The 25,599-nt window shown below is 47.1% G+C and overlaps 1 protein-coding gene across 1 annotated transcript in view; it reads left to right on the forward strand.

Annotated features, from left to right (window-relative positions):
- LOC144159530 (trypsin-1-like) overlaps positions 1-23,723 on the forward strand; it is a 175,954-nt gene extending 152,231 nt beyond the window's left edge. The window contains exons 4-6 of the mRNA XM_077691091.1: positions 841-1,100; positions 11,335-11,474; positions 23,242-23,723. Of these exons, the coding sequence (XP_077547217.1) occupies positions 841-1,100; positions 11,335-11,474; positions 23,242-23,421 (580 nt within the window). The 3' untranslated portion in view covers positions 23,422-23,723. The remainder of the gene's footprint in view (positions 1-840; positions 1,101-11,334; positions 11,475-23,241) is intronic.
- The last annotated feature ends 1,876 nt before the right edge of the window (positions 23,724-25,599 follow it).

Genomic DNA, 25,599 nt, shown 5'->3' on the forward strand with positions numbered 1-25,599 from the left:
GTATTCGAGCTGTGTAGACACTTTGCACGTTTGCACGTGGTGCCCAGCATTATCCAGCCTGTACAGGATCTCTGAGGGAGCAAAATCGGCACAATGAGCTAACACACACCATTTGTCGCCCTACAAGGATAAACCAACAACACCAGGATGGCTTGGTGGGCTAGTTGGTGTAGCATCATAAAGGGTTAAGGAAATCATCATACTAGCGAACACTTAACAGCGACAAGGAAAAGAGGCGACGAAACACACGCTAGAAAGAGAAGACAGGACAAGCGCTTGTAATCAGCGCTTGTCCTGTCTTCTCTTCCTTGTGTGTCGTCGTGTTTGTGCGTTGTTAACCCTTTATGATACAACAACACCAAATGTGTCTTTAAGTTCAAGTGGTACTGCCCGTATTCCGTTTGGAATTCTAAATAATGCTGACATGTACAGGCCGTGAAATTAGTTCCTGCAAATTTGGAAGGCCTTGCACGTACTACGTACACTGTGTTGATAATTTTTGTCATGACAATCATATTAAAGTTCATCCGATGAAGAACAGCTTACTGAGTGCAGTGTTAGTGCGTCAACGTGCGACGTCACTGAATCAAGGTGTAACGTCACGTGCTGCATCGTGACGTCACAAAGGTGCAAAGGCGTTGTCGTCCAAGTGTCGGCAGCCGTCAAAATAGTGCCAGCTGCAAAACTGTCCGCGCTTAGGCGAGTGCGTTGCTAAATATAGCCGTCGGAATAGCGGCCTGTACAAAACAGCGAGCATGCAGACGTGTGGTAGGCCACTCAAAATCCAAGCGAGGCTCGTTGAAGAAGCGACGCGACTCGATCGTTGTTCGACACACTCAGGACCAACCACCAGCAGGCGACGAGCATCACGCTGGTGTACGGCTCGTCGCAGTTCTCTCGTGGCAACAGGGTGGTCGTGCGGCGCTTCTACCGGCACGAGGAGTTCGACTTCCGCACCTTCAAGAACGACGTGGCCGTGCTGCTGCTGGACCAGCCGCTCCGCCTGGGCATCAACGCCCGCACCATCTGCCTGCCGAGGGAGCCGCGGGACATCACCGGCGAGACCGTGGTCGTGGCCGGATGGGGGGTCACCGTCGAGAGTGAGTTCGCATGCTACGCGGGTTGCCCACTTCCGCTAGATATTGCACTGCAACAGGCGCGGATGAACTGCCTTCGTTGAACACAGTCACCCAAACACAGTCACTTACGCCAACTGTTTTTGATTGATTGATTGATTGATTGATTGATTGATTGATTGATTGATTGATTGATTGATTGATTGATTGATTGATTGATTGATTGATTGATTGATTGATTGATTGGGGGGTTAGCGCGCCGACGCTACACAGGCATTGACGTGCGCCGTAGTGGAGGGCTCCGGATTAATTTTGTCCACCTGGGGATCTTGAACACACGAAATCTCAACACACGGGCGGGTTCGATTCCCGGCCGCGGAGGCCGCTTTTCTGATGGAGGAGAAAAGCAAAAACGCCCGTGTGTACCAGATTTGGGCGCACGGTAAAGATCCCCAGGTGGTCCAAAAATAATCCGGAGCCCTCCGCTACGGTGCGTCTCATCGCCTGCGTTGCGTCGGCGCGTTAAGCCCCACAATCAATCAATCAACACACGGACGTTTGCGCTTTTTGCTTCCATGAGAAACGCGACCGTCGCAGAAAACTGTTTTTACAGTGAGGTTGTCGTTGGCTAGGATGCAGCAGATCGTCTCTGGCAGCAGACCGGGAGTAGACTGACAATTTTCAGCGCATGGAAAATAATTAATAAAAAATAAAAAAAATGTCCTAGGGCTTCCATATTTTCATATAAGGTGGCTTATATTGCCCCTGGTAAGGTGTCTTCTTCTAACGCGCTAGTGCTTAGAGGTGAAGCCAACTTTAAAAAATCGATGTGAGCTTGGTTTTTGTAAGCTGGCTTTCCCACATTGTGTGTTGCACAGTGAAGCGTGGCCGTCAACGGAGGGATTACGGTTACAGCCCCACTTTAATCGGCCAGATTTCGGAGAAATCCCTAAGGTGGAGTGAGTTTCCGCGAAGGAAAATTTGACATCCACCTCAACGCAGCCTCACGGCTGGCTACAAAGGAAAGCTGCGCAACTTCCTCAGAAACTTCACAGTTGGCGAAAAATTAAAGCCGTTCCACTCAATGTGAACGCTGTTGGAAGTGCAGAGCAGTGATTCGCCATAATGGGCTGCAGCGCCGTTTTCCGCTCACTGCTGCCACCCAATGCATTTCAAATTTCCCGCCTTCGTAGTGCTCGCGCGCCCCTGCCTGAAACTTGCTTTAATTTCGTTTGCTGGAGCCTTCCTGTGGCATTTCGAATGCTCCATTTTTTTCTTGCGCGGCTGGAGCCTTTCTGCGGCATTTGGAACACGCCATATTTTTCTTGCACTGCCACTTTTTCTCGCTTACTATCGTCGTAAAAAAACCAACCGAACGAGCGTTCCTAACGAAATGAACGCCGGGGGGCTGCCGCTTATACAGGGTGTTGCAACGATAACTGGAACACTTTAAAAAAAATTTCCTGAGCGATCCGCCGCTCTGTTCGCGCTCAAACTTCACACAAAGGTCGCATTTTGTGGTCTATTTTGTTTGACACCGGGAACAACAACGGTACTTACCTGTTTATTGTGAAAATAAATGAAAACGATTTTCGCCTATGGGAAAATGGCCGCTGACTTGATCGTGCGAGCCAGCGCAAGTTGTTGTTGGAACGACGGAACCACCTGCAGAGTGAAACGCACGTTTGGGATTCACGTACGGAGCCAAATGGTGCAGCAGACGATCAGAAAATGCACCTAGGAATGAGCTAACAGACGATCAGAAAACCCGGTTTTCGGGCTCGCACGTCCAAATCGCCGCCATTTTCCCATAGGCGAAAATTGTTTTCATTTATTTTCAGAATAAACAGGTAAGTACCGTTGTTGTTCCCGGTGTCAAACAAAATAGACCACAAAATGCGACCTTTGTGTGAAGTTTGAGCGTGAACAGAGCGGCGGATCGCTCAGGAAAAATTTTTAAAGTGTTCCAGTTATCGTTGCAACACCCTGTATACTCGGATTTTTCCTCAAATGTACCGGCAGTTTTTTTGGCGCTAAATAACGGGGACATGTATGACAAGCGTCAGCGGTTCACGAGGTTTGAACGGTTATGACTATATAAACCGCTTGACTTTCAAAGCCTCAGTACGTGACTTCCTGACGCCGGAACAGAAGACTGTACTTGGGTCCGTTATCTCGCTGCGCCGCCTTATTCCGGCCGTCGCATCGACCGTTAGCGAGCTACGACGACAAGGCGAGCCGACAAAGTGCTGTGCACTTAAATAACTTCGTCCTGTGGCGGTGTTCTCGTAACTGTCCCTTTTGAAAACGTCCCTTTTGCGTCCCTTTCATCGTGACGTACTTCCGGTTAAGCAGTGGGCCTTTGATTCAAATACCATAACTGTTCTTGCAAACGCATTTAAAAGAACTAAAACCATATCAGAGTACATTTTATGTGTTTATTTGAACGTATTTTGAAAAACTAAACGCGATGAATTTTTTTTTGTTTCGACGTTGAAAGTTTTCACCGCAAGGGGAGGAACGTCGAAAGATGGCAGCTGCAGTCGGCTGTTTCCCTTTGACTGTGAAGTGTAAACAATGCTGCGGCTACTCAGTTTTTCGCGGTTGGGCTCCGTTTTGAGGTCGGTAACAATGCCTGTGCATCAAGATAACCGTCCAGTTACGTATTTTGTCATTCACGCACTTGTGGCATGCCGATGCGGGCTTTTCCAAGGACCTGGAATGGTGCTTTACGTCGTTGACATTTTTGTGGTGCTCTACGAGTGAAAAAGTGTGTAAAAGGGGGGATTTTTTATTATTAACGACGTACGTGTTGCGCGAGAAGTCTACGAACTTTAAACTGGTATGTGTATGCGTAAAGTACCAATAAAAGGTTATAAATGTCATGCGGAGTGCTTGTGTAATTTTAGTCGTCTGCTCGACAGCTATCAAGCTCGCAGACGATCGTTTATACCATTGCACCTGCTGACCGTTAGCTAGCTCGCAGACGATCCTTTATATTTCGCTGCGTGGTAGCGGCGTATGATGCACAGGCTCACGGAGAGCTGCGACAGCGATATCGTTTCTTCGTTACCGGCCGCTGACTGAAAGCCACCGGTAGCGAAGAAGCGAAGGGCGCATAACACTTGATCTTGACGCTGAGCCCGCGCGTCCGCCGACCAAGTTCGTCCCGGAGCTCGTCGCACAGACACCGCACGGTCCTCTTTGAGGGGCGGAAATGCTGGCGGAATGCTTTTCGGGGCATATCGAACGCGTCTATATTGCTTCTCAACCGCTTGTTCCGCCGGTAAACCAACAACAAGGCGATAATCGGCGCATTCATGACTGCTTCCAAAGACCGTCTGTTTGAAATTCAAATCGCCTGTTCTAAGAAGCCGCGGTCAAACGCAGTAGGTCCGCCGTGCTTGCGTTACGTCACATCCGGTTGTTTGCTTTTAGCCAATCAGGGCTCGCTCAAAAGGGACACTTTTGGAAGGGACACAAAAGGGACAAAACACGAGAATACCGCCCCTGGTCTAGGATGACCTGGCCCATAACTTCGTCCTGGTCCAGCCTTACTATACTCCTCTCCACCGCCACCGCCTCTTTCCCGAGTCGTGTATGTGCGGCATCTCTCCCCCCCTTGCGGAATGCGGCTCGCTCTTCGGCGACCACCTGTGCGGCGTACTAGAGCCTGCGCCGTGATTGGCGCAGCCACGCTATAACAAAACGTCGTTGTCTCCGAGACCCATCAATCGGGTGGGCCCGTTGCCTGTGACGTAGAGATCGCGACACTGTCCTTATAATTTAACATCCAAAAGTCCCTTGTGTAAATGGTATTCACTGAAAAGTTTAGCTGTCAATTTCTTCGCTTGGCAACACTTGAACCGGCCACGGACATGGCCGAAGCGCCACGGACATGACGCGTCTTGTGCCCCTGCGCCCGCACGCCGAATAACAAAAAAATAAACACCGGCGTGCGTCGTCTGCTCCGTTTCAACCCGCTTCTCAACGGTGGTGTCAACAGAGATGCTGTATTAGCGAGTTTTAGCTGACCGTTTTGCACGGTGCGCTCGGCTCCGATGGCAAGCGGCCGCACCATTGCGCATACGTGGAGCGCTTGGACGCGAACGGCATTGGCTCCGGTTGCGCTGAGCGGGCCGCCGATACTAGAGCGGACCGTCGAAAACGGTAAGCTAAAACTCTCTATTAATCGCACTCACATTGGAGTAGAGGCATTACTTTGCGTTCGGTGGGGTAGAGTTTGGAGCGTTCAACACACATCGTGTGCTTAGCACGGACAAGTACCGCCATCCCGCGGAGCCCGATGTAACCAGTGACGACGCACCATGGCCTCTGAGATTACCCCGCGCGCGTTGTGCTCCGGCCGTCCGTATCGGCGCCCTCCCCAGCCAAATTTTGTAAGCGTGCTGGTTCCACCACGCTCCGCGAGGCGGCAGTGCACACCTTTGCATCGAATGCATCGTTCAGCCCGTTGGGCCGCTGTTTATGCGGCATTTCGCGGCATATCAACGCTGCAGTTTTTTTTTTTTTTTTTCTGGTCTGGGCACGAGTGTATTTGTGAGTTTATTTGCCGCATTTATTCACAGCTCCTGCCGAAGAGGCTGACACAGAACACCTGTAATGGATGTGTCCTTCATTGGAACAGCCGAGAACTCGACACAGAAATACCTGAGGCGAAAAGCAAAAACGCCCGTGTGTACGAGATTTCAGCGCACGATAAAGATCCCCAGGTGGTCAAAATTAATCCGGAGCCCTCCACTACGGCGCGCCTCATCGCCTGCGTTGCGTCGGCACGTTAAAACCCCACAACAGAAAAGAAAAAGAAGACACAGAAATACCATACTTTCACAACCATAAATTTCTCGGAGTTACATTAGATCGCTCACTATCTTAGGCCCCCCATATCCGTAACCTTAGAGAACGCCCGCACTCATTTATGCCCATTGTCCGGATGCTGACAGGAAAAACATGTGGCTGTTCAGTGCCTTCACTATTGCAACTGTATAAGGCACTATTTCTGGGCCTTCTGCAGTACATCCTCCCTGCGCTGATTAGTTTGTCTAAGACAAACTTCAGAGTGCTAGAGTGTGCACACGCTCAAGTTCTGCGCATCTGCCTGGGCCTTCCAAGGTGCACATCCACGAGTGGCACTCTCTGCTCAGCAAGGTGTATGTCCGCCCAGATACTCCAAGCTCAAGAGTTCCTTCGCACCAGCCTCCGTCACGTAGCCCGGTGTGCTGACCATCCTCTAGCACAGGTGTCTTCCCCTCATGGACGGAGCCTCCTAACGGCCAACTTATAACGCCCAAGCAAGCCTGCCTTTCCGCCATGGAAAGTTTCACCATGGGATATATGCCTCACCATACCAGGTATAGGCAAGAAATCATCTCTGCCTCAGCCAGCCTTGCGATACTACACGCTATGCATATCAGTTCGCGTTATCTTGGCCACGTTCCGGTATATACAGACGGATCCGTGAAGTCTGACTCGTCAGCCATTGGAGTGTGGATCCCGTCGGTGGGACTAACTGAGAAAGAGAAACTCAGTCACAAGGCGTCGTCCACCTTCACTTAGTTAACAGCTTTTAGGGCGGCACTCCTTCACATCACCAGTTGTCCCGCTGGACAATGGGTGATTTCTACCGACTCGCGGCCTGCCTTGCAAGCACTGATGAAGCCATCCCACCGCTGCGGCCAACTTGTGCGTGAGCTACCCGCATTGCACACACTAGGGCTACGAGACGGGCACCGCATTTCGCTTCAATGGCTGCCAGGTCATTGCGGCATCCAGGGGAACGTCGTCTCTGACGCAGCAGCGAAAGATGAGCACAGTCTGCTTGTGTCTATTGGAATCCCGTATTCCAGACAAGATTAAAGTACGGCCGTGAATGCGCTTGGATGAAAACTGTAGTTATCAGCTTGGCAGGACCCTCTTAGGATACCCTTGCCTCTGCACGCGATTGACCCTCAGTGCAATTTACAGTTTCCGCGAGGTCTACAAAAGCAAACTGAAGGTGTCCTCCACCGACTACACCTGAGCGTTGCCTTCACTGGTAGTTTTCTTTTTAAGATGGGCTGGGCGGACTCGCCATTGTGCTATGTGTGCTTTGTGAGAGACGACATACGGCATGTCTTGTGTTACTGCCCGCAGCACACAACTCAACGCGAAACAGCTAAAAGAACTCTAGTGCGACTGCTACGCGGAAACTCTTTAGAGCTGCATCACTTTCTGGGTCCATGGCAAAATCAAGCTGACGCGGCGCGAGGGACAAAGGCTTTCTTATGAAGGCCGAACCGCATGGAGCGTTTTTTCACGCGATTCGCGCGCGTCGGCGTTGCGCGTGCCTTTTTTCGACGCCCGCGTCCACGATTCCGCGCCCGCGGCAGCATCTGCTTTGGCTAGATTTTGACGCGCGTCGCGCGCGGCAGTGGGAGGAGCCTGGCGACTTGCGCCAATGGGGAGGCGCGCGCCTCATGGCGGCGGTTTCGAAGCGCTCGAGACCGCCGGCTGGCTCCGCCGGGGATGTTTAGGCTTACCACCCCAGCAGATATTGAATGGGCGCTTTCACTAGCGGCGCGGATGATGTTTTATAGTTCCGTTTTCACCCACATTATAAGCTCCTTTACCGCACAAGCAACTTCGTTCGTGCCTTGAGCGGCATTTGAGAGAGCGCTTAGAAGCGGTCGCTCGAGCTCCCGACATCACTTCGCTGCCGAAGCCGCCGCCATGTTGCCGCCGCCGGCCGCGGCTGCGCAGCGTGCGGGTGGTTACGCGGCAGCGTCATCGCGCCTGTGGCGTGCGCGGCGCGTTTTCGCGAGCAGAAAACGCTCCATGGGGTTCACGCTTTAACTTTTTTGTCTGACACGGGATTAATCGATGTACTCTAACCTTGGGATCCTCAGATTTTTTCTCCTAGTGCTGTAAATTTTTTCTACGTTCCGAACTAATTTTATTTTCTTCCCCCTCTTATTCATTGTTGCTGGGCACGTCTTCCCCTGTTCTTTTCTTTTTTTTCTCCTCACTATGTTCACCAACATCTGAAGTAGCAAGCCCCGCCGTTTGTGAAGCTAACCTCTTCAGTATTCATTAAAGTTTTCTCTCTCCCTCTCGTGAACCGCTGGCGCTTGTCATAGATCTCCCCGTTGTTTAGCGAAAAGAAAACTGCAGGTACATTCCAGGCAAAATCTGTGTATATAACCGGCAGCCCCCGCGTTCATTTAGTAAGGAACGCTCGTTGGGTTTGTTTTTACGATAGTAAGCGAAAAGAGCGGCCGCGCAAGAAAAAAATGGCGCGTTCGAAATGACGCAAAACAGCTCCAGCATACGAAATTTTATTTATTTATTTATTTATTTATTTATTTATTTATTTATTTATTTATTTATTTATTTATTTATTTATTTATTTATTTATTTATTTTTATTTATTTATTTATTTATTTATTTATTTATTTATTTATTTATTTATTTATTTATTTATTTATTTATTTATTTATTTATTTATATTTTTTAGGGGGTGAAAGTACATTTACACATAAGGTGGAGGGCAAGAGGCTACAGCCTGGCGAGGCCCTTCCTCCCAAAGTAGCTTGCACCAAAGTCGGGAGCAGCACACATCAAAAAATCAAATGAAAAGAAAAAAATAGATACAATATTTTTTTTTTACCATGCAGAAAAGGAACAACATAGCTAGCGCATTTTTCGAATCCCAAAAATAAATAAAATGCCATCGTAAAAGTAATAAAAATATACACACACATACCATACACTAACAATTTTACCGCATTAGTTTACAAATCAGCAGAAAAGATTGAAAAAAGCGTGACATGCACACGTTTAATAGAGCCTAACAGCTCAATTAAAAGTGAAAACACGACAAGACAAGTTTAACACAGAAAGTTACTCGACTTAAACATAAAAAATGAGCGTTATTAAAGTAAGAAACACAAACGTAACACTCTTTTCACGAAAATTATACTGTCTGCTAACGCATTGTAAACTGGCCATATACCAATACGTGAAGCAAATGTTTTTCAAACAGTTTTATGGATTTGAACTCTTTAATAAGCACTTCAATCTCCTCCTTATTATTTAAAAAGTCTATGACCTGATATTGCTTCAACTGAATGCCATAATGCCATAAATTAAAGCAAGTACACAAAGAACAGAACTCCCGCTGGCGCACTTTCAGGCAGGGGGCTCGCGAGGACTGCGAAGGCGGGAAATTTGAATTCTACATTCATCAAGAGAGAAGTGAGACAGGGCGGCGAAGAGGGTGATGGGTAGTAGCAGTGAGCGAATAACGGCGCCACCACCCGTTCTGTCGAATCACTACTCTGCACTTCCAACAGCTTTCACATCGAGTGGAACGGCTTCAATTTTTTTTTTGGTTGTGAGGTAACTAGGTAAGCGCTGTCGCCTATCTTGTTGTGATGCTACACATACCAGTGTTATCTTCGTGTGAGCTTTAATGCGATCGAGTAAGTGGTTTGTCCGAAAAAAACTGTAAAGTGTTCTCACTAACGCTGCAACATCTTGAGCATGTACAAGTGCAATCAAAAGTAAACGCAGCACGGGGTTGGAATAATTTAAGAAAATTTCTCCTCCATGTGCCTAGCCCGCAGCCTTAAAGTGATTCTTTAACGAAGCTAAACTAAAATCCGGCCATATGCACACGCCGTTTATGTTGACAGCCGCCTAGGCGAAAAGTTATCCTAATTTCACGCAGCAGTGCTCCGTTAACTTTTGATTTCACCTGTGCAGTCATGGACAAATGAAATGCTAACACCAAAATATGAACTTGAACGCACAAATAGCGCGATTTCTTTCCACGCAAGTCAAATTGACACGTGGCTTAATTACGATAATAAAGTTGGAAAATGTGGCTTTCCAAATATACCAATAGCGCGCCCTTATTGGACTTCAATGAACAGTATTTTTTTTTAATTCTGCGTGTTTCGGCTCATATTTTCGTGTTCGCATTTCATTTTTCTATGACTGTACACATATAGTACTAAATACATGTGTCTGCCTTCTTAAAAAATTAGCAATGGCTTAGCTCGGCTCTGCTGAGCATATACGTAAGCGTGAGCTAAGGTTCAGCTGGTTATTCCTAGGTTTCCTGGTTGTCTAGGATTGACTAATTATCGTGCTTACTGCTGCTGAAACGATTTCCAATCCAATCCAACCCAATCAAATCCGGTCGCGGCGGCGTCTACGGCGCGCCAGCTCTGAGACGTGAGACGGCACTGCTCCTCGCGCATGCGCAGCACGGCTCTCCAGGAGCCACGCGAAACTGCTCAACCTCGGCCAGTGTAGCTCACGCTACAAAAATGGTCGCCATTCCGCCCTACCAATGTGGATGTCCAGCGAAGCTGGTGTAAATCACTACAAACGCTGATGGGGAGGGTATGAAATGTTTCTCGTCGTCTCGGTGGGCTTGTCGCTTGCGCTCGGCTTCTTGGGCAGGAACTGCCCTATTTAGTGACTCTATAGTCCTGCCTAGCCCTCAAACATAATCTGCAAACATAATCTTTACAAGGAACACATGGTGGGGTTTAGCAACGGTCTAAATAGTGTCGCATGACGGCCGCCATAGGAGCAGTCATAGTTGGTTTCACCCAACGGGACCAACCGGTTCCGCTCACTGACTAGCCAGAGTCACTGTTAATTATTGCTAGTGACGCTGGCTAGTCAGTGAGCGGAAGCGGTTTGGCCGGTTGGGTAAAAATCAAGACGGACTGCTCCCATCCAGTACAGCAATCCTCGCTGGTGTCGTTTCGCGACGGCAAGTGATCAGTCTGTCTTGATTTTACCCAACCGGCCAAACCGCTTCCGCTCACTGACTAGCCAGCGTCACTAGCAATAATTAACAGTGACTCTGGCTAGCCAGTGACCGGAACCGGTTGGTCCTGTTGGGTGAAACCAACTGACTGCTCTTATGGCAGCCATTATGCGACACTAATTAGACCATTGCCGTGGGGTAAAGGGGGTCCATTGTTCGCAGGCGCCTAATCATCCATAATAAGCAGTTTCAATGCTTGTTTTGTGGTTTCCTTAAACGAATACTGAGCTCTATGTTGTATGCCTGATTTGCCTGACGCATGCGCTCGGTGTCTTGGACTAGAACTGCTTGGTCCGGCCTGGGTGTGTTTTTTTTTTTTTTCTTGTTAATGACACGAAACTTTCCGAACAACTAGAGGCTAACAGCTTCGCTGTAAAAATTAATATCTTGTTTCCCCTGTACCACCTTCCGCAGACGGTTCCGGTTCTCCCGTGCTGCGGTACACGACCCAGGTCGTGCTTCCCACTCCCAGTTGCGTGAAGGGCCTCGGAGGAATAGCGTTCTTCTCGCCGCAGCAGATATGCGCCTACAAGAGGGGCTCCGACGCCTGCCAGGTACGTCGTGCCTCGCGATCGGCTTCCTCTGCACGCAGAACAGGCGGAATCTGGGCTACTTGGTCCATAATTCGCCTGATTTACGGGTGCTCCCGCAAAAACGAATGTTACGCCGACAACAAAAATGCGACGCTAACTGTTGTCTGGACATCATTGCTTTTTGTGGGCTGACCTGTAAAGCAAGCTCATATGCACGTTCAATGCTAAGAACAAAGAGGAGTGACCGGACTGTAGTGGCCGGGGGCTTCGTTGGAAAATGCGCGAAGCTTGAGCACCAAAAATGAGTGCGCTGAAGTGGCAGATATAACGCCTCCGTCATAGTTCAATGCAACATTCACCGCTCGTTACAACACTAAAACGCAGTCCCCTGTTTCTGGGTTAGAACTTCAACTGTGAGATCGTATGGACTTTTACGTCACCACGCAAACCTTCATGTTCACTTTTTCTTTTAACATCTGCTTCCCCCCTCCCCTCTCTCTTCTGCCCTACTTCTTTTAGGTCCTTTACTCCTTCCTCCCTTTCTCCCCATCCCCGCAGAGTAGCATGTAGGCGGGAACGTGCCGGCAAACCTCTCTGCTTTCATCTAATGAAGAGCTCTCTCTCTCTCTCTCTCTCTCTCTCTCTCTCTCTCTCTCTCTCTCTCTCTCTCTCTCTCTCTCTCTCTCTCTCTCTCTCTCTCTCTCAGAAATACTCATTTATAACATTAGTTACTATTCTTTGGAATGGCTTGCATGAGAGGGACTCTGCAACACTTCTGATAAACGCTTTCCGTCTTCTGAGAAAGCTTTAGTTATCGCTAGAACGGAGCGGCAGTGCGTGATTTGCTCGTCGCAGCAGATACGCCTCCCGCTTCTGCTTTGCGTTTGTGGCTTTCTTTTAAAGTGGCTGTCGAATGCGTTCATTGCTGCAACTTGAGGAAAGCCGGCAGTAGCCGCTACACTGCTCTAATGACGTAATGCCAGCGGTCGAAGAACGCCAGGACGGGGAAAGAGAAAAAAGCTCTGGCTGATTTCCCTGTCATAGGAATCGGTAAAGCACGAAAGTGAAATGTGCAGCGAAATCTGCAGCTGAGCATGATTTGCGGGTCGGTGGCTGTCTTGTGGGTGTGCTTGGCGAGCGACGTCCTGCTGGCGGGTCGCTTCTTCAAGGGTGTACTGGCGTCATTTCCGTGACGAATATGAAGTCAGCGAAATCTTGGTGTACACCGACGTAAAACACTTTCGTGTCAAAATATAAACGCCGAAAACGAACAACCCTAAGTATAACGTACTTTTCAATACTAAAGGTTGCTTCCCCGCAAGAAGCCCCGTGTGCAGGGGTGCACCCGTTACAGGCCGCTTTCTCCGTGTACTGGCGTCATTTCCGTGGCTGATATGACGTCAGTGAAATCTTTGCCTATCCGCGAATAAAACACTTTCGTGTTAAAACTTTTTGAGCAAGTTTATATTGTTGCATTCCAATGGCAGATCCGGAGCGGTCGCCAAGCACAACCGAAGAGCACGCTAGTCCCTCGAAGAGCAGGTGCTCCGAAACTACCTTTGGAGCCCACCCGCTCCCGCCGGAGCAAATGCCTAAGCATGACGGGAACAGGAATTTTCCGACAGCCTTTACGTCGAGCCCTTCCAAAAACGTGTGCTATCCCGCAAATCTTTTCTCATTTCCCGGTCTCAACTTAAATTATTTGGGACTTTAGTCTCGACATCGTCCAACGCCAATCATGGCGAAAGCTTGGTCGGTCTTTCCATAGGCAGGCAAAAGTAAAAAAATAAATAAAAATTGGCTTGCGATTACGATACTCCCTAATGCGATATTTGGGCGCAGCTGCTCATTGTTCAGCACTCACTCGGGGCTCTGGCGTCGGCGGTGCTGAGCCTCCGCTCTGGTAGCTCGTTTAGCTGCAGCAGGCTGACGAAGCGCACGACCCGTTGCCTCACCCGCAGTTCAGCACTCACTCCTGATGGCTGCAGTGCGCTGAGGTAGCACTCACTTGTGGGTTCTCTCGACAGCAGCGATGATGAGCCTCTGCGGCGGCGGCGCTAAGTGCGTCTCAGGAAGGAACCGCGAACTGCGTCTTATGCGAACGCACATCATAGCCACGCGCATGACCCCCTCACGTTTTCGCCAAGCGCCGCCTCGTCCATCGCCTCGTACGGGCACAGCCAACTGCCCCCTCCCCAACCCCACCCAACACTTTAGGAGAGCGCTTGCTCGTGCCGCCACGGCGAACCGTTCCCTCCTCTTAATTTCGCGCACTCTTCTCCTTTGCTTTCTCTCACTCGTCGGTCTTCCCATCGTTCGCCACTCTCCTCCTTTGCTTTCAACATAAGTTATCAGATTGGCATAGAGCAGTAATTTTTGGTTGAGGTACTTTGCAGCCCCCTAATCGAAGTACTGGATGTGTTGGTGAGCCACGTTCTACAAGTATTAAGGATTCCGAAAAAAGTTGAACGAGAAATGTGTTGCAGGGTCTCTTTAGGTGATGTATATTAGCCGGTATCTCTCTGTGTGTGAGTATATATATATATATATATATATATATATATATATATATATATATATATATATATATATATATATATATATATATATATATATATATATATATATGTATATATATATATATATATATATATGTGTATATATATATATATATATATATATATATATATATATATATATATATATATATATATATATATATATATATATATATATATATATATATACTCGGCCCGGGGGTCACGGCCCGGTGGTTAAAAAGAAGCTCCCCGTCACCCCGAGTAGTCCGAGTGGCGCTGGCTACCACCCCCAAGTGCAGAAACAAAAAATACCTAACATAAATACCCGAGAAAGTGGTGGGGAAACAGCCCCGTCGGTAGCGTAGTGGTTATGGCACCAGACCGGTATTCTGGAGGTCGGGGGTTCGGATCCCACCAGGCGGGCATTTTTTCGCCACTTTCTTTCTGACTCAAACAATTCTTCATCTGTTTCTATGACCTACCGCATTCCCCCCTTTGCTTTCCGAGGTTTTCTTGACTGCCAACCCTTAGTGTCTCTCTCTCTCTCTGTCTCTCTCTCTGGAGAGAGAGAGAGAGACGAGCTAGTTGTTGTATAATCTTCATTGAAAATTAAGCACGAACTGAAACTCTGGCAAGAAAGGGAGCAGATTCCAGCGCTCCAACTACGTACTGAAAACTTTATTTCGCATATAAACCCATTTATACCCGGCCGGTGCCCAAATATTGGGCACGTGTACCCGCTTTCCGTGCGTGCGCACTGGCCCTAAGAGCGAACAGACCCTCACCCACGTCTCTATCCTCGTTACTTGAAGGGACGGACAAGCGATGTTCGTGGAGCGCATGTCGTCTAGCTCATATGAAAGCCAGCGTTTTATGCACTGGGGTAACCGCGAGGAATTTCTAAATAAACAGGCGGAAATGACTAATTTTCCACTAATATTTCGACACGTTGTGTCTAAACGTGACACTACGTTACGTGTCCGAATTGCTTGGTAAAAACTTTATTGAATGCCTGCAGAGCTTTCGCTGACTGGTCCTCTTCGCCCGCGCTTAGGGGCGTCGAAGTCCTGCCGCTTCACCGCCTCACCGGCCTGGGCCTGTTGGACGGCCCAGAGTTGGTCGTCTAGGCTGGGGCTGCATAGGGCAGCGTACAGCCGCGGCGGGAGGGTTCCGGAGTTAGTACCGTGCGGATCTCTGGTACAATCCCAGAGCATGTGGATTAAGGTGGCTACCTCTTTGCGGCAGACCTTACACATGATCGTCGTGTATATTTCTGGAAACATTCTATGATAGTGTGCCGGGCTGGGGTACGTGCGCGTCTGCAGTTGCCTGAGTGCGACTGCCTCTGACCTGTCCAACTTGTCGCTGGACGGAGGGAAGGTCCGTCGGGCCAAGCGGAAGGCCTTGGCGATTACGTTGTAGCTTGTCATTCGATCCTTGGTGCTATACTACGAACGGTCGTCGCCGACGTGGTTTGAAAGCTCGCGCGCCCTGGCGGGTGCCGTCTCGTTGCCACTACGATGGTTCTCGGAGACTTCCCCCATGTGTGCGGGGAACCACTGGAGTCGGGTTCGTGGTTCTAGTTCTCTGTGGACTTGGCGTCAGTTTAGGATTCGGGCCGCTCTCGGCAATATCCGACCTTTGGGGAAGTTCCTGATCGCTTGCCTGGAGAATCCACCGGCACGGACCGACTGCTCCAACTGCGTGTCCAAAGAACTCCACCGATTTTAACGCGTGATTCAAAAACCGCATTTAGGAATAGTGAAGGTTTCACATTATTGTTGTTTCAGCCGGGGACAAGTTTTTATCTCACGGGCAGTTAAAAGTGTATTGCCGCAGACTCGCGATCATGGTTTGCAGCACTCCTTATGGCGGGACACGTGTGGCTCGTCAATCTCAAAATTCAGGTTTTAGAAGTTGTAGGGCGCTATGAGCAAAACCGTTACGGGTTAAGGTGTCTTAAGTGATGCCCATTCATTTGGGTCCGAGAAAATATACTCGACAAAAATTGGTTGTCTGTTCCCTGTCAGTAATGCTGAATGAAGAGCGGCTCTATCTGAATGGAAGCCCTTCGGGAAGCTCTCTTGTTTCATGATCGTAAAAAAATACAAGTATCGCAATGTGTTAGTAAAGTTCTTAACACAAGAGTGTTTTATGCCCGGGTACACCGGGACCTCACTCACGTCATATCCGTAACGGAAGTGGCGTCGCCAAAAAAAGTGCCATTGATGCTGTGACGCCCGGATTCGAGCCCATGCCCTCTCGGGCCCTTTCAGGCCCTCTCGCCGCAACGGGAGGTACGTGGTGCTCTACCGACTCCGACTGCGTTATGAGCAGAAGCGTGAGCAGCTCTACGAACGCACCCTATATGACCTTCCCTATGACCCATTCAGATCTTGCTGCCGTCTAGGAGAGGCGAAGCGAAGTAGCGTATCATGACGCTAATGAGCGCCGATAGTTGGCGTCTCCATGACAGCGCCTTCATGCACGGGGGACTCGCGTGAATTGAGGCACCCTCCACTGTGGCGTTGTTCCCATGACCGTTGTGTTTCGAGCTGCTGTTTCTGTGCATGTCATTTTTGGTATTGTTGTCCCGGAATTAACCGGGTTTTTTTTTTTGTTTGTTTCTTGAGTGTCGGCGTCTGGCGGGGTCAGGCTCTCGAACCCTTTGCACATGAAGGAGGTTCCTTTAACATTCGACTGCACCTGTGAAGGCACCTTTCACTTTCGTGTTATACCGATTGCTATGAAAGAGGGATCAACCACACTTGTGTTTTTTGTTTTTGCCTATGGCGAGAAAATTTCAGTCGTTTGCTAAAAAAACTATGCTATTTCCATTGGTTGTGTCAGTGTTAAATAAAATTGTCCATAAAATGTGACGCGAGTGCCGAATTGCAATGAAGAGAAACACACGGTTTCTGCGAGAAAAAAAAAAAGTTTAAATAGGGTTTATTAATGCGTTGCATTCTTTGCTGAGTACCCCCCCAACCAGGAGCGTGTAACGCACTGCATTTCCACAGAAATGCAAATTTCGCGAAATTTCCAAATGTAGTAATGACGTAAGATAATTGGTCGAACGAAATTTGGAAAAACTAAAAAATAACAAAACTATGGAAGAAATTACGAAAAATGTCAGAACATATACCGCATGGCACTTCCACAATAATTCAGATTTCGCGAAAGTTTCACCTGTAATTGTTATAATAGCATAAAATGGAAATACTTGGTCCAACAAAATTTGCAAAAACAAAAAACAAGACAAAATAATTATGGCAAATGGCGAACAGTGTAACGCCCTGCATTTCCACAATAATTCAGATTTCGCGAAAGTTCCAAGTGTAGTAACGTAAACTGAGATAATTGGTCGCGCGAAATTTTGAAAAACTAAAAAATAAGAAAAACATTTAAAAATTACGGAACATGGCAAAACGTATAACGCATGGCATTTCCCCAATATTGGAGATATCGCGAAAGTTTCACCTGTAACCGTTATAATAGCGTAGTTGGAGATAATTGGTCGGACAGGATTTAGAAAAAAATTGTCTGGAAAAAACTCACAGTAAAGACAAGCGGCGTCAGAATGCCACGCATCAGTAGATAATTCTCTGAATTTTTGCAGAATTTTTTGTTGCTTTAACGCCCTGTATTCTCTGAAATAGTGCTGATAACTCGGCGAAAGTCTCGAAATCAGCCCTAAGTGTACACCGCGTTGCAGGGTGACTCGGGCGCTCCCCTGGCCGTGAAACGCGGACGCGCCTTTGAGGTCGTGGGCCTAGTGTCTTTCGGAGACAGTTGCAACCTGGAGGGAGTACCGGGCGTCTACACTAACGTCCAGCAATACCTAAGCTGGATACGCAGCGCCGTCAGAAGCCCCGCCGACCAGTACACCGAGATACAATCGAATAAACGCGAGTTTGATTAAGAGTCGACAAGTAATATATTTTTTTATATTGCAATTAAATTTTGATTAAAATTTGTTTAAAACCTGAAATGCAACTCATCCACTTGGGTGAGATTTTGGTGCACTTTTAATGCAACCCCGGTATTAATACAGTGAAAGCTCATTAATTCGAACTCGAAGGGGACCATACAATTATTCGAATTAAGCGGAGTTCGAAATAGCGGACGGGCGCAAGAATGAATGGCCATCGCGCCACACTGCGCCGGCAGAACACAGCGAAGCGACCTCATGATTCGTTATTGCCAATTAGCGCTACTACCCGTTTGTGGCAGGTGATTTCTTTTTTTAAAATAATGTTCGGGTAAGTCGAACAGCGAGCGAAACTAATGGATCAGTCAGCTATACGCCCGAAACAGGCACTGACATTGCATTAATGTGAGCTGTGAGCCGTAATGTCGAAATAATCACGCTGTGTCTATGCGCGAAAACAAGTTCATTTACTAGGCAGGGTCGAAGCAATCAAAATTAAAAGTAATCGATAACATGAGGTTGCTTACGTTTCTTCTGTCACGACTCCATGAGCATCGCTTGGAACTTGGCGAAGAGCCCCAGCGCAGCCTTAGAATTCTCATCTGCTGAGAAACAACGTGCTGCAACATCCAGCTTCGACGCTGATTTGCACGCATCTCTAGTAAATTTGGTTTGGTTTGGGTTTGCATCACATTGTAATCACTCTGGCCCGACTTCTTCTGCGAGCAGAGAAGGAAGCCAGGAGATCATAGTTCGAATCTACCGTCCTGGATACAGACGCGTTCGAATTATCGGGAGTTTTCCCCCATTTAAATATATATATATATATATATATATATATATATATATATATATATATATATATATATATATATATATATATATTATGGGGAGGTTTATTGGCAGGACGGCAGCAAGGCGTTGAAACGCAGAGAGGCTCAGCTGAGTCCGAAGGGGTTCTGCCGTGCGCGCTCAGCTCTCGAGACAACAAACTGGTGATGATGATCTTGAGTCTTGCCATGATGATGATGCAGGTAGCATGAGGCAATACGCTCCGCTGGCTGTTCTTCCAACTTCACGGCTGTGTAGCTGCGCTTATAGCGTTACGTCGATGGTGGCAAGTCTTCCTCGTTACAATCTATATATATATATATATATATATATATATATATATATATATATACAGGGCTGTGTCGGGACCAGGGCGTCGGTTCTAATTAACCGTGAGTTCGAAAAAACCGAGTTCGAATTGACGAGCTTTTACTGTATTAAAGTATTAAAGTTTCGTATTAGTATCGCGTAATAACTAAAAATTTTAAGCTAGCCCAAGAGCTTACTAATTATTAAAGCGAAGCTTTCTTTGCCTGACTGATGGCGACCGTCCACGCCTAAACACACTCCAGGAAAGACAACATCCTCATGGTGATGGTGATCGTTGGAGAAGTGAAGGAGGTTGAACGATCTTTGCCGCTCCACGAAGGGCGACGATGATTATGGTGATCGTGGGTGAAGCAAAAGGTGGTTGAACCGCAACGATCAAAGTCCAATCTCAGACGGCAACGAAAGAAGAATCTCTCACGAGACTGGACTTCGATTCGACTCGGTTTGCGGCGGAAGAAAGCTTCGCGTTTCAGCCATCAGAATGGACAGCTGGGCTAGTTGGTATCCGTCCTTCCTAAACAGCGCTTAACAAAACAACGACGAGGAAGGAGGGACACAAGACGGCGCTGACTCTCAACTAAAACTTTAATCGGAAGAAAACACACACATATATACGATCATACACCACACGTGTCTGTAAACGTCATCACTACGTAGCAGTGCGTCAAACAATCTTATCGTGTCCTACTTCCCCCAAACTAAACACGACCTAAGGCATCGTCTTCGACATGAAGGCAAATTCCTTATCATACAGTGTCACAGAAGTCATTATCATACAGTGTCACAGTGTCACAGTGTGCATTAGTCATGCTTTTGTGACACTGTAAGATAAGGAATTTGCCTTCATGTCGAAGACGATGCTTTAGGTCGTGTTTTATTTTGGGGAAGTAGGCCACGATAAGATTGTTTGACGCACTGCTACGTAGTGATGACGTTTACAGACACGTGTGGTGTATGATCATATATATGTGTGTGTTTTCTTCCGATTAAAGTTTTAGTTGAGAGTCAGCGCCGTCTTGTGTCCCTTCTTCCTCGTCGTTGTTTTGTTAAGAACTATTTAGGATGGACGTTTCAGCCATCTTTGTCGTTAGCCGAAGGCAAGTTTGAATTTTTTCAAGCTGACTTTGCCATACGAAACAAATGTGTAGAGCGTTTGGAACTACTGGTAATCCTCATTATAACGTAAAAAGTCCTTTGGACGGGAAAGTGACTTCGTTAAAAGAGGTGCTTTGTTAAAAGCAGCGATAAGTCGTCCTCCCTGTATCGCAGCTGGCACCGCGGGAAACGTAGAATAAAGTGCATGGAGATTTGAATAAAGAAATTTAGTTGTAATGTGGGTGTACTGTAAAGGATCGTCGTGTAATTAACCCCCTCCTGTGGGTGTTAGATGCGATTGCGTTGACCCTTCGAGTGAATCGCCCTCAGGTATTGCGGAAAACGTGTCGTCTGAATGGATGTGGCTTCGTTACCACACGTTTAAAAACGGGCCAGTGTTTTAGCGCTGCTTGTGACTGTTTTAGCGATTAACCACGCTTGAGATCCTGTTGGATGCATAGGAAACCTGCAAAAGAAGAACGCATTATAAAGTAAACTGCATGCCTGGAAACGCGATCCTCTGGAACCTGCGAAAGAAGAACGCATAGCAAAATGAAACGCTTTATATTATTTTTTTCTTTCACAATGGTTCAGTGCATGCTTTGCTCTTGTGAATCTACTTACCTTAGATGTAAGAGGCATATTTTGTAGAGACGATGTTTTCGAAACTCACGCTTGTCACACAAGCGCAAGATAACTTAGTGCACCACGCTTCAGCCTGTGAGGCTAATTATCGCAAATATAAGTATGGGAAACGCTTCGTCGAGCATTAAGGACATTGTGAGCTGTTCTAACGTTTATGTATAGAGCTTAAAACGCGTAATTGAAGTTGAAGCTGAAGTATATTAGGAAGTTTGCAAATGATACAGTTCATACATTGGTAAGAAATACAGAAAGAGCTACTATAGTTTATCACTGTGGGGGGACCTCTTGTTAAAAGGTGCATAAAAAACAGGTAAAATTTGAGTAGTCAGAATAAATAAGCAGAAATATAATGTAGGTTTATACATAAATCAATTGGACATGGAAAAATGAACAAAGTGCGATGATGATCGTTCATTAATGATTAGGCCAAAAATTCAGAGAGCTGGTTAAAAAAGACAAGACGCGTCACTGGACATTAACGATGCCGAAATATAGAACAAAAAGAGTTTAATTGCGGCAAAACAGCCTAGGCTGATTTGTTAAGCCTTCATAAAGCAAACAGAACATGAAAACAGAATTATTGTAATTTCATATTACACAGTAAACACATAACGGGGATCAATAAGGCAACGTGCTTTCACTGGAATGAATCAAATGAAATAGAATCACAACACACAAAGACCAGGTGATAGTGACCTGGTCCTCTTTCTTGCTGCGATTGCCCTTGTGCGCTGCAGCAGGTGTCCGGCCGAGTGACTGTCCAATGGTAATTGCCGATGCTGCACTGCGTGTGCACGCTATCGCTTAGAAAGTTCGAAGAATTTGATCTTGGGCAAATGCGCGAAGATATAACAGACAACGACTAGCGGTAAATGGCAGACCTAGACTGCCTACTGCGTACGTTGTTTACGGTATGACGCTACGTGAAGGTTCTAAACCTTGAGAATCCGTTCTGCTGTGACACTTTGCAAATTAAAGGATGCGCAGGCCCTGCATACAAGCCGACCTAACGTAAAAAAAACTTCAGAAAAAAAAAAAAAAAAAACGGGCGCGTGAACCCGAACGGCAGGCTCGAAACTAATCCCGCATGACGAAGTATAGGTACTAGCTGACCGATGCAGTGTGCCGTAACTCCTAGCCGGCAGGAATGCAACAGGACAAGAAAGCAGTTTACTTCAAGGATTCCTGTGCCCTACCAATGTTATGTGTTTCGTGGTTGTAATGTAATTATTACTGCGATGTAATTATTACTGCGCGAAAAGCACTCCACACCCGCAAGCGGCTTCCGCCTTTCTCACATCGTGTTTCCGTTGTGAAATAGAAGAGCACCCTTACGTTGTCATCTTAGTTATCCTTAAATTATTTTGTGCACAGGTAGACACACAGCAGTGTTTGGGCATCTTGGACGGCGATAAATGCCAGCGTGTGCGTCGCTAACCCTGGGCTAACATGCATACTTCGGTTACAGAGATCCCCCTACCTGGCATTTCAACCATAGAATATTACTGCGAGGTAAACCGGCTTATGCTGATGGATTCGGTTGACAACAATGTAGCATCCAATGTGCTCCACGCAGATTAAGTAAGGAACTATATAACGTCGATAAAAACGCGCAGGAGGGGAAGGAGGTTGCTAGTCGTAAGTGAAAGTCACAAGGGAGATGGGCTTCGCGACTGGTGCAAACTACATGGCGAGGGACAATATGACGAACAGAAGCGCAGCTGTGTGTTATAGTTTGAGACATTACTACCGCGACATTGCTCAAGATCACGGTAGGGCATTTTCTAATGCGTATACAACCTGAAGCTTGAGTGATAGCAGTGGCGTACGCAGGATTCACTTCGTGAGGAACCCAAAAAGAGCAAGTGGGGGCGGGCATGAAAGGAGGAAAAAGTAAAAAAGAAAAAATCAAGAAAAATTAAGAAAGCTAAAGGAAGGAATCTACACAAATTAAAAATACAAATACTTCGATATAACGTCGTCCACTCAACATAACCATTCTATTGTTTACTTTTCCCCCACTGAAACTGCAAAATGGCTGACCTTCGTAGAGAGAGCATACATACATCGAAGCCCTATTTGTCTAGTGCGTAGTGTATCCGCACAAAAACAATTATCGGTGGCCATTATTTGTTGACAGATAGAGTTATCTTCGTTTTTTCGTACTTCCCTCCGCGAAATCGAAAATTTCAGGGGCTTCGGCTCCTTCCTTGACTACGCCAGCGACTGATAGTATGGGCGCCGCGACCCTCTGCTTATAAGTTACTGGACCCCTCTTTAACGCATTGACTTAAATAGAGCCCGGGTATGACGTTAAACCCCGGGTCGAAACCGTCCGAGCAAACCGACCGTGGTGCTTCTTCGGGGGGCGAGGCAACTCCGGTCAATCGGCGTCTCAGATTGCGTCCGCATGCAGGGTGACTCCGGCGCCCCGCTGATGGTGAAGCGAGGCAACACCTTCGAGATTGTGGGCCTGGTCTCGTTCGGGAGCGGCTGCAACGAGGAGGGCGTTCCGGGCGTGTACACCAACGTCTTCAACTACCTCGACTGGATATGGGAGGCCATCCAGAGTCCCGAACGCTACTCCTTTATTTGAGCAAATAAAGCGGCCGCCATAGGACGAAGCGTGTTACCTTCTGGTAGTTGTCAGGGGTCCGCAAACTGGCACCTTCAGTACTGACATGATGCCGGGGATGGGAATCGGAGCTATGCGACTTCAAACTCGTTAACCGCTGAGCAAGGCCGGGCGAGAGTATGCTTTCTTTGGACAACGTATACAAAAAATCACCGTTTAACTGCTATCACCGTTATCTTATCCCCTCTTGCCTGATACAGTCGAACGTCTTTATAGCGAAGTAGTATCGCGGCAGTAAATTGGTTCGTTATATCCGATATTCGTTGTAACAGTAGGGGTAAAAATCGGCTCTAACAAATCGACAACCTCGCTCACGAAAAAATCCTAGATCATACACGCAATATTGTACGCTTCAAACCCGCTATACACGAGGTAATCCTTAGCTCTCATTTTGTCATTTCAAACTAAATGGACCGGAACATGGCAATGTGAAATTACAACAGAACAAAGTACGTCTGACGGGCCTGCGTTCTAATCCACAGCACTGCCGGATGAAGTTTAACAGTGTCCACGTACGAAATGGCCTTTTCTACTTTTGCAGTTTCTCAAACTGCTATTTTCTATATTTTATTTTTTTTTACACTAACTATTGATTTTAAAGCCTCGCGTGAACAAAATATTTTTTTGTTATAGCCGATATCGCGCGCGGCTCTGGCGGTTTTCGTTTCGTTATAAAACAATAAGTGTCACTGAAATAAAGCGTGACCAACCAAAGTTCTAATTTAGTTCGCTATATCCAATAATTAGTTATATCAGTGTTCATTATAACAAGGTGCGACTGTACTTTGCTATCACGGTTTACTACGGTGAGGTTCCTCGGGCTTTTTCAAGCTGCAAAAGTGGCTTTTACCCGAGGAACCATCCACTTGTGGAAAATAAACTGATTTGATTTGAGGTAGGTGTCTGTGCGTTGGCGAAACATATGCGTGAAATGGGTTTGTCTGCATGGTATTATTTCTGGTATAATTTCTGGTATTATTATGGTGTAATTTCTGCATGGTATTATGAACTAAGCTTGTTGTTTAAAGAAGTGAAACCAAAAGCGAACAAAAGTACAAAAGAAAAAATGCCGATGGTGCGCTGTAGCTTCCGATGGTGTACCTCCATATCAAGCTTATTCCAGGTGTCTTCATTTAACCGGAACTTGTTTCGCTGAAAAGATCACGGGGCCCTGGCAAGAGCCAATGTTACTTTTATTTTAATTGTACAACACTGAAGGCTGTGGTGACAGGGGACACATGCACGAGTGACAGGGGACACATGTAGTATTTCCAGAACAGTTAAAACAGACGTGTTGCTTTTGCCCATGCGGGCATGTCTATAGGCCAAATAGTGCTTCTTTCACTTCGCACAAAGCGACGGGGACCGTACACCGCAGACAACATCCATAGGGCAAGTGAAAGGTCTTTTACACGGAAGGGCGTTTTCACTGTCCCTACAAACTGGAGCAAATGTAAGATAAGCCACGGGCTCTTTTATAACGTCATGACCCTCGTATTGTAATACACAAGAACTGCTCACTACTCATTTCACAGAACTGTATGTGTTGACAATGCTAAATTTTGTCTTTGGCAGGTGCTCGTGGAGCGTGGCGTAAATGAAGCATAGTGAAAAGAGGTAGGGATAGCGAGGTGGTATGGTGATCTGTGACACCTCTGCAGCACAGGTACGGATATTGCCTAAGATAATGACGAAATTAATCAGTGTTCAGCTAAGAACGTAAGTTCCATTTTATGGGTTGCACAATAACGATATAGAGAGAAGAGGCATTTATTGAGCATAAAGCCTAAAGTAGGAGTACGGGAGTGTGGTCAGTCGTCTTGTTAGTCCAGGAGGCCGCGAGTCCGCGCTGCTTCCAGGGCACTAGTCACGAGGGTTTTTCTCCGGCGATGAACTGGCCAGGGCATTCTCCTATTGCTCTCTCTCTCTCTCTCTCTCTCTCTCCATCCATCCATCCGTCCGTCCGTCCGTCCGTCCGTCCGTCTGTCCGTCTATCTATTTATCTCGCTCGCTCTCTCTGTTGCTCTCCGTCTTTTATAGGACAACTTAAAAACGGCAACGATTGATTGATTGATTGATTGATTGATTGATTGATTGATTGATTGATTGATTGATTGATTGATTGATTGATTGATTGAT

This window comes from Haemaphysalis longicornis, unplaced genomic scaffold (assembly GCF_048455015.1).
Source record: "Haemaphysalis longicornis isolate Haplotype H1 unplaced genomic scaffold, Haemaphysalis longicornis Haplotype H1 scaffold_10, whole genome shotgun sequence".
Taxonomy (NCBI): domain Eukaryota; kingdom Metazoa; phylum Arthropoda; class Arachnida; order Ixodida; family Ixodidae; genus Haemaphysalis; species Haemaphysalis longicornis.